At 46.4% G+C, this 16,378-nt stretch overlaps 2 protein-coding genes across 3 annotated transcripts in view; one reads left to right on the top strand and one right to left on the bottom strand.

Moving 5' to 3' along the window:
- The window catches only part of RFC5 (replication factor C subunit 5), a 44,899-nt gene extending 32,447 nt beyond the window's left edge, over positions 1-12,452 (bottom strand). The window contains exon 1 of the mRNA XM_072722945.1: positions 12,360-12,452. The gene's annotated coding sequence lies outside the window, so the exon portion shown is untranslated. The remainder of the gene's footprint in view (positions 1-12,359) is intronic.
- The window catches only part of KSR2 (kinase suppressor of ras 2), a 408,105-nt gene continuing 403,523 nt past the window's right edge, over positions 11,797-16,378 (top strand). For both annotated transcript variants that reach the window (XM_072722940.1, XM_072722941.1), the window contains exon 1: positions 11,797-12,850. In XM_072722940.1, coding sequence (XP_072579041.1) covers positions 12,671-12,850 — 180 coding nt within the window. In that variant the 5' untranslated portion in view covers positions 11,797-12,670. The remainder of the gene's footprint in view (positions 12,851-16,378) is intronic.

Below are 16,378 nucleotides of genomic sequence, written 5' to 3'. Positions count from 1 at the left end.
CAAGTAGGTAGAGCTGCAAGCAGAGGGAGAAGGAAAAGCAGGCTCCCTGCTGAGCAGAGAGACCAATGCAGGGCTCCATCCCAGGACCCTGGGATCAATGACTTGAGCCCAAAGCAGACGCTTAACTGACTGAGCCACCTAGGTGCCCCTAAATTTCCCTTTTAAAATGAATTTATTTTGAGGGTGCCTGGGTGGTTCATTTGGTTAAGCGTCTGGCTTGGGGTCAGGTCATGATCCCAGGGTTCTGGGATGGAGCCCTGCATTAGGCTCCCTGCTCAGCAGAAAGTTTGTTTCTCCTTCTCCCTCTGCCCTTCCTCCCTGCTGTGCTGTCTCTCAAATAAACAAAATCCTTTAAAAAATGAATTTACTTTAGAAAACATAGTGTGTCACTTTAAAGGAAAATTGTAAGCATATGCTGTTACTAATTGTCAAGTAACTGGACAAAATTGTGAATAAAGGTAACACTTGAATGATGTTTGGGAGACACTACTTTCCTGGATTCATAAGAGTAGTCTCTAGGCTCCATGGATATCACTCTTTGTTAATTCTAATCATACTTTCCCGACTTGAGGGTACATTATATCACATGAGATGCTTGTTAAAAATTCAGATGCCCAGACCTTTAACCCCAAAGAGCCTCAGTAGGTCTGAAGACAGGGTCTGAGTTTTGCAATTTTGATTAAGCAACCCAAGTGGTTCTGATATGAGCTGGTCAGCACATGGCATTTTAAGAAATTCTGAACTGGATCTTCCCATTTGAACCCAATATAGATTAAAAAAAAAAAAAGATTTATTTACGTATTTTGGGGAAGGCAGAGGGAGAGAGAGTCCTCAAGCAGATACCCTGCTGAGCGCAGAGCCTGACATGGGGCTCAATCCCAGGGCCCTGAGATCATGATCTGAGCCAAAACCAAGAGTCTGTTACTTAACCCATGGAGCCACCCAGGCCTCTGGTGATTTAGATTTCTTTGGAAATAGATGGGGGCAGAATGCTGCATGCATGTAAATCTGGCAGGATGCAGGCATGCTTCTGCCTTTGTATTATTCTACTGGGTTCTGTTTCTGGAGCAGGAGCAGTCACCTCTAATTTTCAGGCAGCGCTGTAAGCACTTTACACACTTTGAGTCATTTCATCCCCAGCACAACCTGGGGAGGCAAATACTATTATCTTCATTTTACAGGTGGGGAAACCTGGACACAGAAAGGTAAAATCACTCACCTAAGGTCATGGGGCTGGGAGGCACCAGAGCTGGGATTTGAACGTGGCCATCAGATCAGACTCAGGGCCAAGACTCTTACCCGCAGTGGTCGGCTACCTCACCTGAACTTGTCTCTATTTGTGATGATAAAGGTCTATCACCCCCTCTAATTCTGTAGATTCTTGTTGTCCTATCAGGAGATCAGACTCTCTACTTATAATCAGAAATTGATAATTGAATTAAATGAACGAATCTGGACTAGGTAAACATCCCAGGGCTGAGGACTGCTAACCTTCCAGCTCAGTTGAAACCATGGACTAGGCCTGTCTTTAAAAACTAAAAGCCAACATTTGTACTTCCTATGACAAAAATAAAAAGTATTCTTAATTTACCAGGTGAACCAAACCGGTACTGATTTATCTGATTCTGTGCACAAAAGCACAAGGTAGGGGAAAACCTGTGATCTGTCCCACTCAGCATTTCTAATATTTTCCCCCATTTCCTCAAAGAAGAAGAAAGTCTAAAAGTCACAGAAGAGACTTATAAAAGACCATCAGTTCAATATTTCAGACTGAAATACAAGAAGAGTTCCAATAAACCCAGGGTCTGTATCTTTCAGAGGGCAAATCAAATTGTGGATGATTTGAGGCTCATCCAGGACAACGTGGGCAATTTGGTTCATCTACCACATACATTTCTTTTTTTCTTTTTTCTTCCTCCCCCTACCCCCCACCCCCAAGTCAGAGATGGGGGTGCTGGAAGCTGAGCTAATACTGCCACGAGTTGCAGACAGCTGTGGTGGGGTGGGAAGAGGAGGCACATTCTGTTTTTACTGACCAGACAAATGGCCCACAGGTGAGCTGGAAGGCAGGTGTGGGCTTCATTTCTGACCTGGGCATTGCTGACTGCGGGAAAGGTGTGTGCAAGGGGAGGTAACTTGCCTTGAATATGTCCAGACTATGGAACAGGTTTTGTTTTTCCTGTCAGCAGATGCTTTTTTATACTGTTGGAGAGCTTGGTGGAGGAGTTCACCAGCAGAAGCACATGGAAAATGCATGGCCAGGATGTCAGCAATTGCGTCACGGTTGCACTCTGGAAAGGGGTGATCACTTTGAACAATGCACACGTGTTCACATGACAAACCATTAAGACTCCAGCCTGGGTAAACAGCACATGTTCTTTATCAGATTGCTTCCTTAGTCTCTAGCACAGCATAGGTTAGAGCCCTTCATGCTAATTAAACAAATGCAGGGTTAAGTTCCAGGTTTTTATGAGGTACATTCAATGCTGTTTTTTTGATAATGAAGCCACAGGGTCCCCTACAAAAAATAGAGTATTTATTCCTATGTTTCTTGTATCTGTCAAGATAACTGTCGAGCAGCTGAAGATGGCATATGTTTGTAGGGGTAGCTATCCAGAACAACAAAAGATATTTACTTTAAAGTCAAAGCTTTAAAGATTCTCAACGCATGTGTAGTTTGATCTGTGACATCTGAGGCTAGAAAAGGTGCAATTCTCTAAAAGGAAGATGTAAAACAGTACTTCTTAACTTTGGCTCCATATCAAAATTCCCCGGGGAGCTTCTGAAACTCCCTGCTGGGATCACACCCCAGACCGAATAATTCAGAATCTCGGAGAGGGGGAGCGGGGGGTGCAGGCACCAACATTTTTAAGTTTCCCAGGTGATTCCCATGTGCAGCGAAGGTTACAAATCGTTGCTTTAAGGGGAAATTTCCTCACCTTTTTGAAAGTGTAACACTTTTGGGGAAATGAATCCACTGACAGCTCATTGATGGATGAATGAAAATGGAAATCACCATATCGATTGCCTGATTTCCATATTTGATTATCTGCCTCTCTTCTAATTGTTTTGTGAAAATATTGGAAATCTGCACTTTAGCGCCCCTGGGGACCAAGCAGATAGAGCAGATAAGGATCCCAGGGGAAAGAAGGCAGAAGGGGATCCGAGAAGCTCAGCTCCAAAGCTGAGTAGCTGTTCCGCTTCCTCATGATGCTGTCGGGGGCAGATGGAGCTCAAGTGGGGCCTGGGTTTTGGATTTTTCCAACTAAATTGCTCATCAGAATTTTTGTATGTAAAATATCCCATTTTAGAAGCGTTAGCCACAAATTAAAGGCTTTTTAAAAAAAACTTCCATGCAGCCAAATGAAACTCGTCTGCAGGCCAAATTTGGTCTTGTGGGCTGCCTTTTAGATCACCTGATTTATACACCTTTTGGGAAGCAGGGATTCTTTTTCTTCTTTTTTTAAAGAATTATTATTGTGGTAAAATACACTTTCCATAAAATTTATCATTTTAACATGTTCAATTCAGTGGCATTAAGCACATTCATGGTGTTGTGCACACATCACCTCTGTCCAGTTCTAGAACTTTCTCATTACCTCAAAGAGAAAACCCATACCTGTGATCCCCTTCTCCAGACCCCTCACAACCACCAACCTGCTTCTCTATGGATTTGCCTATTCTGGATATTTCTTATCAATGGAATCGTTCAGGCTGTGGCCTTTTATGTCTGGCTTCTTTCCCTTTGCATAATGTTTTCAAGTTCATCCATGTTGTAACATGCCTCAGTGCCTCATTCCTATTTACAGCTGAATACAATCCCATTGTATGGATATGCCACATTTTGTTTATCCACTCATTAGATGATTGTTTGTTGGGTGTTTTCCACCTTTTGGCTGTTGTGAATAGTGCTGCTGTGAACATTTGTGAGCTTGTTTTGTTTCAATAGAGGGATCATCCTCACATAACAGATACCCCCATAGCACTAATCTCAACTCTGAGCACACTAACAGGTGCTCAAGAGTCGGGGACTTCACTATAGGACCAAATTGTCCCACTTTGCCTTGGATTGTCCCGGTTTTACCATTGAAGGCCCCACATCCAGTAAACCATTAGAGGGAAGTCTGGCAGTGCCACATCCCATCCACCAGCAAAAGCCTTCTCAAGGCAAGGCTAATGGTTTTAGTATTTTGATTGTGACAAACATGTTTCTTGCAGTTGTCTGTAATCACCAGTGATTTCAGGGTGCTGTGCTTTGGCACAACCAGTCCCTCCGTGTTGTTTAATCTAAGCTTTCAGAATCACGTCCTCAACAGAACCTTCCAAGAGACCCTCCCTTGTACAAGGTAAAGGACTCCTCTCCTTTATTCCCAGAGCATAGAATAGTTATAGGATGCACTTGCATGGGTTTCCCCCCTAGACCATGACTCCCTCAAGGACAGTGGAATATGACTGTTGTTTTGGTCTGTCCAACATCCATCCCCTCTTCTGACAATAGCATTTCCCCCTTTCCTTTGGGGGGACCAGCTCTCCCCTAATCTCATACAGCACAATACCACTTTCTCTCAATGTCTCCACACTGCATTTGGGTAATTCTTGCAACATTTCAAACTTTGAAATGTTTGGTGATCACAGATCACCATAACAAATTATTATTATACATTTGTTATGGTGATCTGTGGTCAGTGATTACACCTCACTGAAAGCTCAGATGATGGCTAGCATTTTTTCGCAATAAAGTATTTTTTAAAGATTTATTTATTTATTTGGGATAGAGAAGGAGCATGTGTGCACATGCGGAAGTGGGGGAGAAGGGCAGAGGGAGATAATCTTTAAGCAGATTCCCTGCTGAGCACGGTCCTGATGTGGGTTTGATCACATGATTCATGAGATCATAATCTGAGCTGAGACCAAGAATCAGATGCTTAACCAACTGAGCTGCTAAGGTGCCCCAGGAATAAAGTATTTTTATTTCATTTATTTTTTATTTTATTATTATTTTTAACACTTTATTTATTTATTCATGAGAGAGGCAGAGACATAGGCAGAGGGAGAAGCAGGCTCCCTGCAGGGAGCCCAATAGCGGGATTCAATCCTAGGACCCCAGGATCACACCCTGTGCAGAAGGCAGATGCTTAACCACTGAGCCACCCAGGTGACCCAATAAAGTATTTTTAAATGAAGCTATGTACATTGCTTTTTTTAGACATAATGCTATTGCATACTTAATAAACTGCATTCCAATGTAAAGATAACTTTTATATGCATTGGGAAACCAAAAAATTCATTTGACCTGCATTATTATAATATTTGCAATATTTATCATGGTGGTCTGGAACCAAATTCATCTCCAAGGGATTCTCATATGCCCAACAGAATGGATGACAGGTGTTCAAACAACTGGTACACAAATGTTCACAGAAGTGCTACTCACAATAGCCAAAAGGTGCAAAAACCCAAATATGCACCAACAGATGAACAGGCAAACAATGCAGTCTATCCATATGATGGAATATTACTCAGCTGCAAAAAGGAATGAACTCCTGATCCAGGTTACAACATGGATGAACCTCAAACATTATGCAAAGAAGCCAGACATTGGAGGTCTGATACTTTAAGATCCCACTTCTCTGAAATATCTAGAATAGGAAAATCCGTAGAGACAAAAAATAGAAAAAATAGATTTGTGATTGCCAGAGGCCCGGAAAAAGGAAGGAATGCTGAGTGACTGCTAAATGCATATGGGACTTTCCTCTGGGGTGATGAAAACATTCTGGAAGTACAGAGTGGTGATGATGGCTGTACAGTGCTGAGTGTCATAAACGTCACCCACGGTAAATTTTAGGTTATGTATACTTTACCACAATAAAAACAAAACAAAAGAATCAGGAACTTCACCAGGGCTGCTGCAGATGGATGCCATGCAGGTTGTTTCCTTCATCAGGTGCCCAGACCTGGGAGGAGAGGGGCATGTCCTAATTCCAGACTGTGTTCTGCCCCCAAGCTGCGACCCCTGGTACCTGAGCAGAGCACCTGCTTGCTTCAGATTCACCCTTTAGGAAAATGCAGAGCTTTGCAGACAAGATGGTGTAAAAAATAAGCAAGTTTGGTCGATGGCATCACTTTCAGGTAATTGTCAATGATACTCCTTCACTGTGTTCTAAGTGGTCGGCAAGTGCCACAGTACACATCCTCTCCCATCCTGAGGGTGCTGTCTGAAAATTCACAATGCATTGTTGAGTGCTTAATTTATAAAGCTAGGATAAATCACTGGACTAAATTGTCCACTACTGTGAGCTCAAGTTATCTGGCCATCAAGAGAGTGATCTGGTTGCTTTGTTTGCACTGGAAAATTAAGAGACAAAGAGGCAAAAGGCCAAAAGGGAAAGAACTCTAGAAAAAGTCAGTTTTCTGATGTTGGAAAGACTTCACAAGGTTAAAGATAGGAGCATTCTGTCTGCACTCATCAAAGGTATTTTTTTAAAGCCATTTATGTTTTGGGGATCAATGAGTTAGAACAGAATAATAATAGTCCCCTTGCAGCTAAGGAGGACTTGGTTGTGTCCTGAGGGCTGGCATTCTGAGATTGCTGCCCACCTCTCCCCACCCCCCATTCCACCCCCACCCCCCCTCCAAAGAATCAGTAGAAAAAAGGGAAAAGGGGGGAAAATGCCCTGGGAAAGCAGTATGTTGAACCCTTCAAGGAGAAGTCAGTGTTAGTTTTGTTCAGTTCCAGGAGCATTGGCCACCCTGCTACTTCCTAATGTGCCACTTTCCCATTTGGGTCCCTATTTACAATGCAACTTAGAAAATATTGGGGACAGCTTATCACTAATATAACAAAATGTGGGATGGGATTTTTTTCCTGTTGACCCAGAACTTCACCTGAAGCTTCAAAGCTGAGGGCAATGGGCAACCACACTTCCTCCTGTCCAGAGGCGGTCAGATTGGTCCCTTGACCATCAATAACCATCAGCCTCCAGCGTATATAAAACAAGGTCAGATTCTCTGCAGAGGACGTTTCTCTGACAGGTCTTTGTAGGGAATTTTCTTCTCCTCTCTGATCGCCAAGCCAAGAGAGGAGAGCTCAAAGAAGAATCACTCATGAGACTGGGGGCACCAAGGCGGGGTGTGGCTGGCATCTCCCTGCCAGCACATGGGCTGCCCATGACAGCAGGGCAAGAAATGAGGGCAGAGGGCAAAGGTGCATCCTATTTCCCACGGGCCAGACTATGTATGTAGGTCTGAGTCATCCTGAAAAGACTCACCCAGAACCTCAGAAAAAGAATTTGGGGGTACTTCCTGGGGTATGAATGGAAAAGAGGAGTGCAGGGAGTCACCCAGCATGTGCACTGAGTCCCTACAAAGTCCCCACAGAGTTCTTCAAACATTTCCCCAGTGCGCCTCATGTAAAAGATCATGTGAGCGCTTGCCAGCACATGGCAGGGGGTGGGGCGCATGTGACACTTGAGAGAACTATACCTGTTCTCAGCAAAGGGTCCCTTTCTGCTTGTTCCTCTTCTCCTATACTTCAGCAAGGCGACCCAGGAAGGGGCAGGAGAGGACACACCTGCCCTAGTCTCCATGCAGATTCCTGAGCCATCTGTGGGTCAGACCAGAGTGGGTGGGGGAGAGGTATTAAACCACATATAAGAGTAGAATTTTGATTGGACTGGATTTCTAATATGAAACTGTTCTTATAGTTGAAACTAAAAGCTGTAAGATCTGATGTGATATTTCCAAGCTCAGCTCATTCCATAGCCCAGTAAGAATAATTTATTCCCACCATTGATAAAGGCACTGTGAGACATGGAGCATCCAGAGTGCTATGCAGTTTCCAGAACAAAGTCCCAACAACCACAGCACAACGCTGAGCAGTCAGTTCCAGTTCTCCAAGCTGGTGATTGGTGAGATTTCTATTGATCTGAGGTGCAAACTACCTTAAGTTGTACCAGGGGCAGCAAATGCAAATGCCAACAGGGGCCAGGCAGGAAATCTAAATAATCAATGAAGGGTGTTAGGTGGGGGCCCTGGGGAACTGGAGAGCCTGTGTCCCATCTGAGAGGGACAGCTGTCTCTCAAATCAGCCAATTGTTGCCCAATGAAGCCAGATCTTCCTGTTTTCCCAGAAATGCCAGAAATCTCCATTTTTGGTAGTGTCTCCTGATTTCAGAATTGTTGGTTAGAATATCAGTTAGGGTCCTTCGTGGCAGAGACACAATGTACTCCAGGTGGGTCAAGTAAAAGTGCTTTTACAGGGTGGTACTATGGACTGAAATGGGTCCCGTCCACATTCATATGTTTAAGCCCTAACCCCTTAATGTACCTTTACATTGCTTAGGAGGTAATTAGGGTTAGGTAAAGCCAAAGGGTAAGGCCCTAATTCAAAAGGCAATGAATGGCCTTATAAGAAAAGTAAGCCATGTGAGTCATACCTGCCATGTGAGGACACATCAAGAAGATGCCCTCTGACATCCAGAAAGAGGGCTCTCACCAGAACCCAAATATGCTGGCACCAGAACTGTGAGAAAAATAAATTTCTCCAGCCTCCAGAACTGTGAGAAAAATAAATTTCTCTTGTTGAAGCCATCCACCAATGGTATTTTGTTAGGTTAGCCAAGGCAGACTAAGACAGGTGGTTAGAAAGCCTGTAGAATCTCCAGGAGGACAAGAGTGCTAGTTTCAGACTGTACAGCTGGGAATGATGCTCAAACTGCACAATCGGACACTCCTGTGAATACCATGCCATGCCTCTCGGCACAGACCCCATGCTTACACAGGGGCGGTCCACCTGGAAGCAGGTGCATTGGCTGCTGTGCTTACTATCAGATAGACTCCTCTTTGTTGCTCACTTCCAAGTATAAATCTCATGTGACATGTGTAATGGTAGAGCCCAGATCACATGAAACTTGCTTGCGAAGGAAGGTTCTGGAGGAGTGCTTTGGTTTCTCTTATGGAGAGATGTGACTCATAATGTAGGTATTTTCCAAACATAGGAAAGGTATTCAAAGGGGGCTGGATGCAAAGCATAACAAATATCCACTATAGCAATTAATTGAAAAGATGTAGTAGTGGTTATGTGGGGGTGGGGGCAAACAATGCCTTTGTGTGCTTGCTTACAACCCTGCCAGTGATGACTTCCGAACTATGGGCTAATTTTTTAAATGTCTATTTCCTCTGAGAACAACTAGAAAAGCCAAATCAAATCATCATCATCATCACCATCATCACCATCATCATCTACTTAAAGGCATTCAGAAAGCTGCTGAATCAACCAGAACTAGAGGGGCCAAAATTCTGAAACAATGTTGAAGTGAGTTGACAAACTGCAGCCACTTTTTCCCTGGGGCATTTGCAATTTTGGGCACTTAGAAATCTAGAGTTTTCCTGGGCAAGGATGCTGCTGCTGGGGGACAGAGAAACCAGCAGAATTTCAGCAGTGTTTTAGGATTGGAGAGACTATCCTAGAGAGAAGGGAGGGATAGAAAAGTGAGCTTGATGTTGGCGTTTTTCCCCTTAAGATATTTGGTAAATTCTGAAGCAGTGCAGGCCAAGGGGCTAGAAGCCAAACAGAAAGCCCCTGAAAAACAGAGCAGAGTGTCCAGCAGTCTTGCCATGTTATGGCTACAGAATTAGAGCACAGGACCAGAGGGAGGTGCCTCGGTGAACATCTGAAGTTCTCAGTTGGACTCTCTGAAAGGCAGAGCCTTAGAGGGGGGAGCCAAAGTCAGATGGTCTCTTATTAAAACTGCAACCGAGCCTCCACCCAGCTCAGCCCCTGATTGGATTAAGATGCTTAGTACCCCTGCCACCTGCATGCAGAGAAAGGGCGAGCCCTCCCCAGAGTTAGATATTACCTGGAGACTTTATATATATTTTTTTCATACACAGATGTTATATGGCATTCAATAAAAATTACAAGGCCTGCCAAGAGACAGGACCAAATCCCTGAAAACAAATAGAAAAACAGGCAATAGAAACAGACTCTGCAGGTGACTGAAGTACTGCAATAAAACCAAGGCTTTAAAATAATCATGATTAATATGTTCAAGAGAAACAAAGCAAAAGAAGGGGAAAACAGAGGAAAAGATAATTTTATCAGAGAATTGGAATTCAGGAACTTCACAGTCCAAAAGAATGAGGACACAGAGAACTCGCTTGAGCACCTCATCTACAGATGGATTTTGAAAATGCTGAGTCAGCTCTGTATGAGCCATAAAACCTCATGGCCCACAGTCCAAAAAAAAAAAAAAAAAAAAAAAAAAAAAAAAATTTCCATCACTGTCATTCTACTTCTCAAGTGGCTTCCTCTAAGGGATACATACTGTACCATGTGTTCTGAGTCACTCTGCTCTATAAACCCAGTTGCCTGCCATGGAGCTCTGTTTACCTGGAGAAAGAGGAGCCTTTTGCTAATTATCCTAAATACATCTTTTGAGCAATGTGTGTTGGGAGTACTAGTAGTTAAGATGATCATCAGGAAGATGAAGCCTCTCTGGGATGATATATGAGTCGACACCAAGTGACAAGGAACCAACCAGGGGAGAATTAGGGGGAAATGTGGTCTGCACAGAGGTGATATGGAGAGCAAAGAACTGAGGCAAGAATATGTTTGCTGATTTAGTCAGGGGTGGGCAGACTTTCCTGGAAAGGGCTCGACAGCACGTATTTTAGGCTTTACAAGTCATACAGTGCCTGTTGCAACTACTCACTTCTGCTGTTAAAACACAGCAGTAAATGCAGACATAAAACGAATAGGTGGCAGTGGTCCAATAAAACTTTATTTATGGACACTGAAATTAGAATTTCTTATAATTTTCACGTCACAAAATCTTTTGATTTCCCCCCCCCAACCACTTAAAAATATAATAACCATTCCTAGCTCTGGGGCCAGAGTTTGCTGGTGTGAGGTCGTTTAGGTAGGCTGGGATCAGATCGTACATAGGGCCTGGTAACAATCAGATTAGGGCAAAGCCCCTTTCGCCGTCCAAATGGAAAGCTGCCCGTCGAGGTGACTGCAGGCCAGGGTACCAGTTCTAGGGGTGGGCAGCTTCCCACAGCTCGTGGAGGACGACCCGGTTTGCATTACTCTTCCCCAGCAGCAAGAAAGGACAAACGAACGCACACGCACACGCACGCACTCTGGGAGGCAGCTTCCCACAGCTCGTGGAAGATGATCGTGTTTGTTTTCTTTTCCCCAGTAACAAGAAAGAACAAACGAACAAAAAGACAAACAGATGCGCGCGCGCACACACACACACACACACACAGGGCTCACGGCAGAGGGTCAGGTTTGTTTCGTTTTACACACACACACACACACACACACGCCCCGAGCCAGAGAGCCAGAGAGGACGTGCCCAGCTTCACGAGGCCGCCTCTCCAGCACGCACTGAGGGTCTGAAAGTTGGGCGCGCACCTGCTCCCAGCCCGAGCGCACCTGCCGAGCGGTCCTCCGGCCTCGTCTCGCGAGAGCGTGCAGTAGTAGTGGCCCCCGCCCCGCCCCCGCCTGCCCCGCGCCCGCGCCCGCCCCGCGCCCAGCCCCGCGCCCGGGCGCTCTCCCCGCAGGCTCCCCGCCCGCGGCTCGCACGCACGCACGCCCGGTAGTAACCGCACAGGCCCGCCCCCGCCCCCCGGGCCCTGGGCCGCGCCGCAGCCCCAGCCGCAGCCGCAGCCGCAGCCGCAGCCCCAGCCCGAGCCGGCTCCTCCGCGGGCAGGTGCGCGAGCCTGCGCGCGCCGCGGCCGCCTCCGCCTCCTCCGGCGGGTCCCTGGCGCGCCGGGCCGGGGCGGCTGCGCGCACGGCGCCGCTCCACCAACCCGCTCCCCGCAGGTCCCTCGCTCGCTCTCCATCCCTCGCCGGCGCTCCCCCCCCCCCCGCCCGCGCTTTGATTGACAGGCAAGATGTCGGTGTGGAGCGAGGCAGGAGCGAATGCAGCAGCCGTCACCCCCGGAGCCCGGCGGCGGCAGCAGCAACAGCAGCAGCAGCAGCAGCGCGAGGAGGAGGCAGCAGCCCGCCGCAGTCGCCGCCGCAGCCGCGCGAGCAATGCAGACCGCATCTTGAGGACGCGCTAAAGCACCCCAAACGGTGGACAATGCCTTGTCACTGCAACTGGGAGGGGGGCAAAGCAGAATTTTTTTGACATAAAAGCCAGCCAGCCAAAAATATATACATTTGTCCTTCACGGAGCCGGTGTGTAAAGAGTGAGCGCTGTTTTCCTTCGCCTCCTCCTCTCCCTCCTCTCCTCTCCTCCTCCTCCTCCTCTTCCCCCTCCTCCTCTTTTTCCTCCTCCTCCTCCTCCTCCTCCTCCTCCTCCTCCTCCTCCTCCTCCTCCCTAAGTGTACAGACAGCATCACATCACCTGGTTTGCTTCTGAGAAACAGCATCTCTCCTTTTCAGGGACCAGAGACTCAGAGAGAGAGAGAGAGAGAGAGGAGACGTTCTAATGGAGTCTGCCTGATACCCCAAAATAAAATAATAAATTTTGGCTCTCGTCCCCTCCTCCCACCCCACCCCCTCAACCCTGTGTGAGATGTTGGGTTTCTTCTACATGAGACATTGTTGAGAAGTCGCAGTGGTTGGAGAGCGTAGGGGGTAGACTACCTCTACTCCCCCCCCCCCTTTTTTCTCTCTGGGAGGAGGAGGAGGGGAAGGGGGCTTGCCGAGCAAGCGATGGATGAGGAAAACATGACGAAAAGCGAGGAGCAGCAGCCTCTGAGTTTGCAAAAAGCCTTACAGCAGTGCGAGTTGGTCCAAAACATGATAGACCTGAGCATCTCCAACCTGGAAGGGCTTAGGACCAAATGTGCCACCTCCAACGACCTCACACAAAAAGAGATCCGGACCCTGGAGGTAGGTGTTGCCTGTGGAAAAAAAGCAATCTTTCCTTACCTCTCCCTGCTCCCCACCACCCCCTTTCCTTGGATTCTGTTGGTTGGGGGGCGGGGGAGGGCAGGAGGGTGTGGAAGGGCAGCAAGGTGGGCACGATTTGATTTTCTGTGATTTATCCTCTTTGCAAAGCCTGCACTGGATGTCCCTTTACTGTACCGCTGTCGTCTACGCTTGGCTGGGTGGTGGTAGTAGTAGTAGTAATTGTGATTCCTTCTGTATTATTATTCTTGCGGCTGTTATTATCATTCGCTTCCTTTCCGAGGAGTGAGTTCTCTCTTTTTTCCGCTTGTGGATTTGTTTCTATGCCACGGGGGCTTGTGTGCTGGGTAAGACATCAAGGCGCTGCAGAGAACCCACGTGACCTTGCGCATTCTGCAGGTGGTCAAAAGGTGGTTTTTGCTCGCGGAATGGGGCTGCCTATAAATATAGACCTCTTCTGCTCTCGGCCTCCTTCCCAGCCCCGATTTTGCCCCTTGGATTTTGCTTTTTGTTTTTGTTTTTGTTTTATTTCAGTGGTATACATGTCAGGAGGCAAGATGAAAAAAAAAAAAAAAGGAAAAAAAGAAAAAGAAAAGCAAAAAAGAAAGAAAAAATTCCCATTGAGCTCCCCATTTCCAATCAAATCATTTGATGCAGGGAACTGTTGCAGGCCTGAAACGTATAAAAAGAACATAAAATATGCCTGGATCAGCACACGCGATTGGTGTGGGAAAATACTCTTGAATCTTGGTGGGACGGTTCAGGAGAGGGGTCGGAGGAGGAGTTACCTCTGTCGAGTTGTAACGTTGTCTCCCACAGAACTTGAGGGGGGAGTTTGAAGCAGTTTGGGGGGATGGAGTTGGATTCAAAGTTACTCTGAACGAAGATGATAGAAATTATTTCTTCCCAAGGCCATTTGGTCAAAGGAGGAAGGTTTCCAGAGCCTTAGAAAATGTCTGGCGTGCACGTAATCATTGGGCATCCACGTTGTTGGAGACATCTGAAGGGTTCCACTCACTTCTCCCTCAAACCAGCTGTACACATAGCTTGATTAAATTTGGGAACTCCCATTAGCTGGCATTTGCTGAGGGTGGTGGCTGTGGGGCTGGGAGCAAAGGAAAGTTCTCCCTCTGGCGAAGTGGGCATGTGCAGTGCTGGGAGGTTCCCTCTTTCCAGCCCATGAGTGTCTAAGGCCTGAACTCTTCTGTCCCTGATGAATCTTTGAGCCCTGTGTCCCCTGTTAAGCCCCCCTCTCTGATTCACTTTAAAATCTTTTTTTTTTCCCTTTCCATGATTTTAACTTCAGCTGGTTGTCAGCACACAGAAAGGTCATCGATTTGAAAGTGGAGTGTGTGTGCGTGTAATATGCTGTTTGCTACCCTAGAATACATGTCTGTGTGCACCTGTCATCTGGGAAGATGATCCTCAGAAATGAAATAAAATAAGTGTCAAGAGATATCAGAGGAGTGGAAATTCAGTTGGGAGGCCAGGTATTTTCTTTCTCAGAGCTTCGGGAGAATAGTCTAGGCTAGGATTTTGTTGCTGGAAGAAAAAGTGTGGGATGCCCTGGCCCAGCCTTCTTTTGTGTGTGTGAGCAGTGTTCAAGGTAAGATTTTGTTCAGAGCTGCAGGCAGTGAATAAATAAGTAACCTGAAAAGTCGTCTTCTGGTCCTTTGTGCCAGGAGTCCCAAGTGCTAGTTCTGGTATCACTAAGTTCCTTCAATTTTCTTTACCTCTTTTCAAAGCATCCTTCATCCTCTGATAGCTCCTTGAGTGATGGTGATGGTCACAGTGGACCCTGGTCCCTGTGGCTTCTTCCCTGCACAGTGGTTTTCTTTGAAAACCAGGGGATGGAGTTGAAAAAGGTGGCAATTACTCAGAGTGCATCTGATTGTTAGTTTCCTGGTCCCAGGATGCCACAGAGCAACCTCACAATCACTTTCCCCATATTGCCCAGGGAAGGGTCTCCAGCATTCAGGCCAGTCTGTGCTTCTCAGGTCCCTGGGGCAAGGGTGGGGCCACTGAGGAAGGATGGTGACTCCAGGTACAGCCAGGTCCCTAGGAGCCTCACCCAGGTGTTGGACCAGACAGAGGTCCTTTATTCCCCCAAACCTTCACCAGAACCCTGAGGGAGCTTATTTAAAATGCACATTCTCAGCCTCTTACCCCAGAGGTTCTAATTCAGATGGGACTGGGGGGGGGGGGCGGAGGGTGGGGGGAAGCCCAGAAATCTGCATTTAAGAAACAGTCCAGGTGTTTCTGATGCAGGCTTTCACATCAACACTCTGAGAAATACCCACCTATTAGGAGGTACATGGTGTATTTCTGCTATTTGATGGTGAGCACTTCCTGCTCACAAACACTAAAGTAAGTGGTGAATTGAACAGACCATCCCTGAAAACCGTAATAATAGGCACAATTTAGTAGCATGCATATGACCCTGTGGGAACGAAAATATACAGCGTGGAGTGAGCCTTCCCGAAGTGTCCTGCATGATTAGGGAGACAAGGCTAATAATATACATGTGAAATAATGGTCAAGTCCAAACAGCAAATAATATGGGAGGGCAGCATGTGGGTCCATGAGGAATGTGTTCAAGCCGCATGAACTGGAAAATCCGACCACAGTGTTCAAGTGAACAGTGGCTGCTTTTTCTCGTGTAGCAAGAAGTCTGGAGGTATATGGCTGCTTGAGTTGGCTCAAGTAAGTTAATAACATCAGGGCCGATGTCTCTTTGAGTTCTCAATGGCCTCTTTCTTATGGTTGCAAGATGGCTCTTGAAGCTTTAGCCATCACACCCAGGTGAGGCGTGTGCAGGGATAAAGGGTTCATCATGTCTTTATATCACTTCCCCAGGATACCTGCAGTTACCTACCCCGCAGATGATGTTTAATTATGTCTTCTCGGCCAGACTCAGTCAGATGGCTAGTCCCAGCTGCAAGGCTGGGAGGTGGGGAAGCGAGAACACCATCGTGAGTGGTTTATATGAGTCGTGGTCCATTGCCTCAGTTGATCTGTTGCCACTCCATACAAAATCAGGGTTCTGCTGGCATGGAGGAAATCACGAAGGGATATTGGGTGGATAGCCAGTAACATTGGCCTTGGCATGTTACCAGGAGGTATTCTGGGAGAGAAGAAAGATCATGAGCTTTGGAGTTAGACCAATAAAGTTTTAAATTGTAGTTTTTCTACTTATCTTTATCTTGGGCTAGTGATTTAAGTTTTCTGGACCCATGGTTTAATTTTTTGGTAAAATGGCAAGAAAAAAATAGCATTACCTACTTTGGTGGTTATGAGGATTAAAAGAGAAGATATTTTCAAAGTTCTAGGACTATGTGTAGCACAGCCCTCAGGGGCCAAATAAATGATAGTCAGGATGATGATATGATTAGCATTACGTGGTGTGGGGTAGATAACATGGAAGGAACAGCTCAGATCTGAGGGAGAAAGGGAAGAGTTTGAGCAGCATTTCCAAAATATGTTCTGTGGAACCCTAGTTCTGTGGGCTCT

Source organism: Vulpes vulpes, chromosome 10 (genome assembly GCF_048418805.1).
Source record: "Vulpes vulpes isolate BD-2025 chromosome 10, VulVul3, whole genome shotgun sequence".
Classification (NCBI taxonomy): Eukaryota; Metazoa; Chordata; class Mammalia; order Carnivora; family Canidae; genus Vulpes; species Vulpes vulpes.
This window is presented reverse-complemented; position numbering and strand designations above follow the sequence as displayed.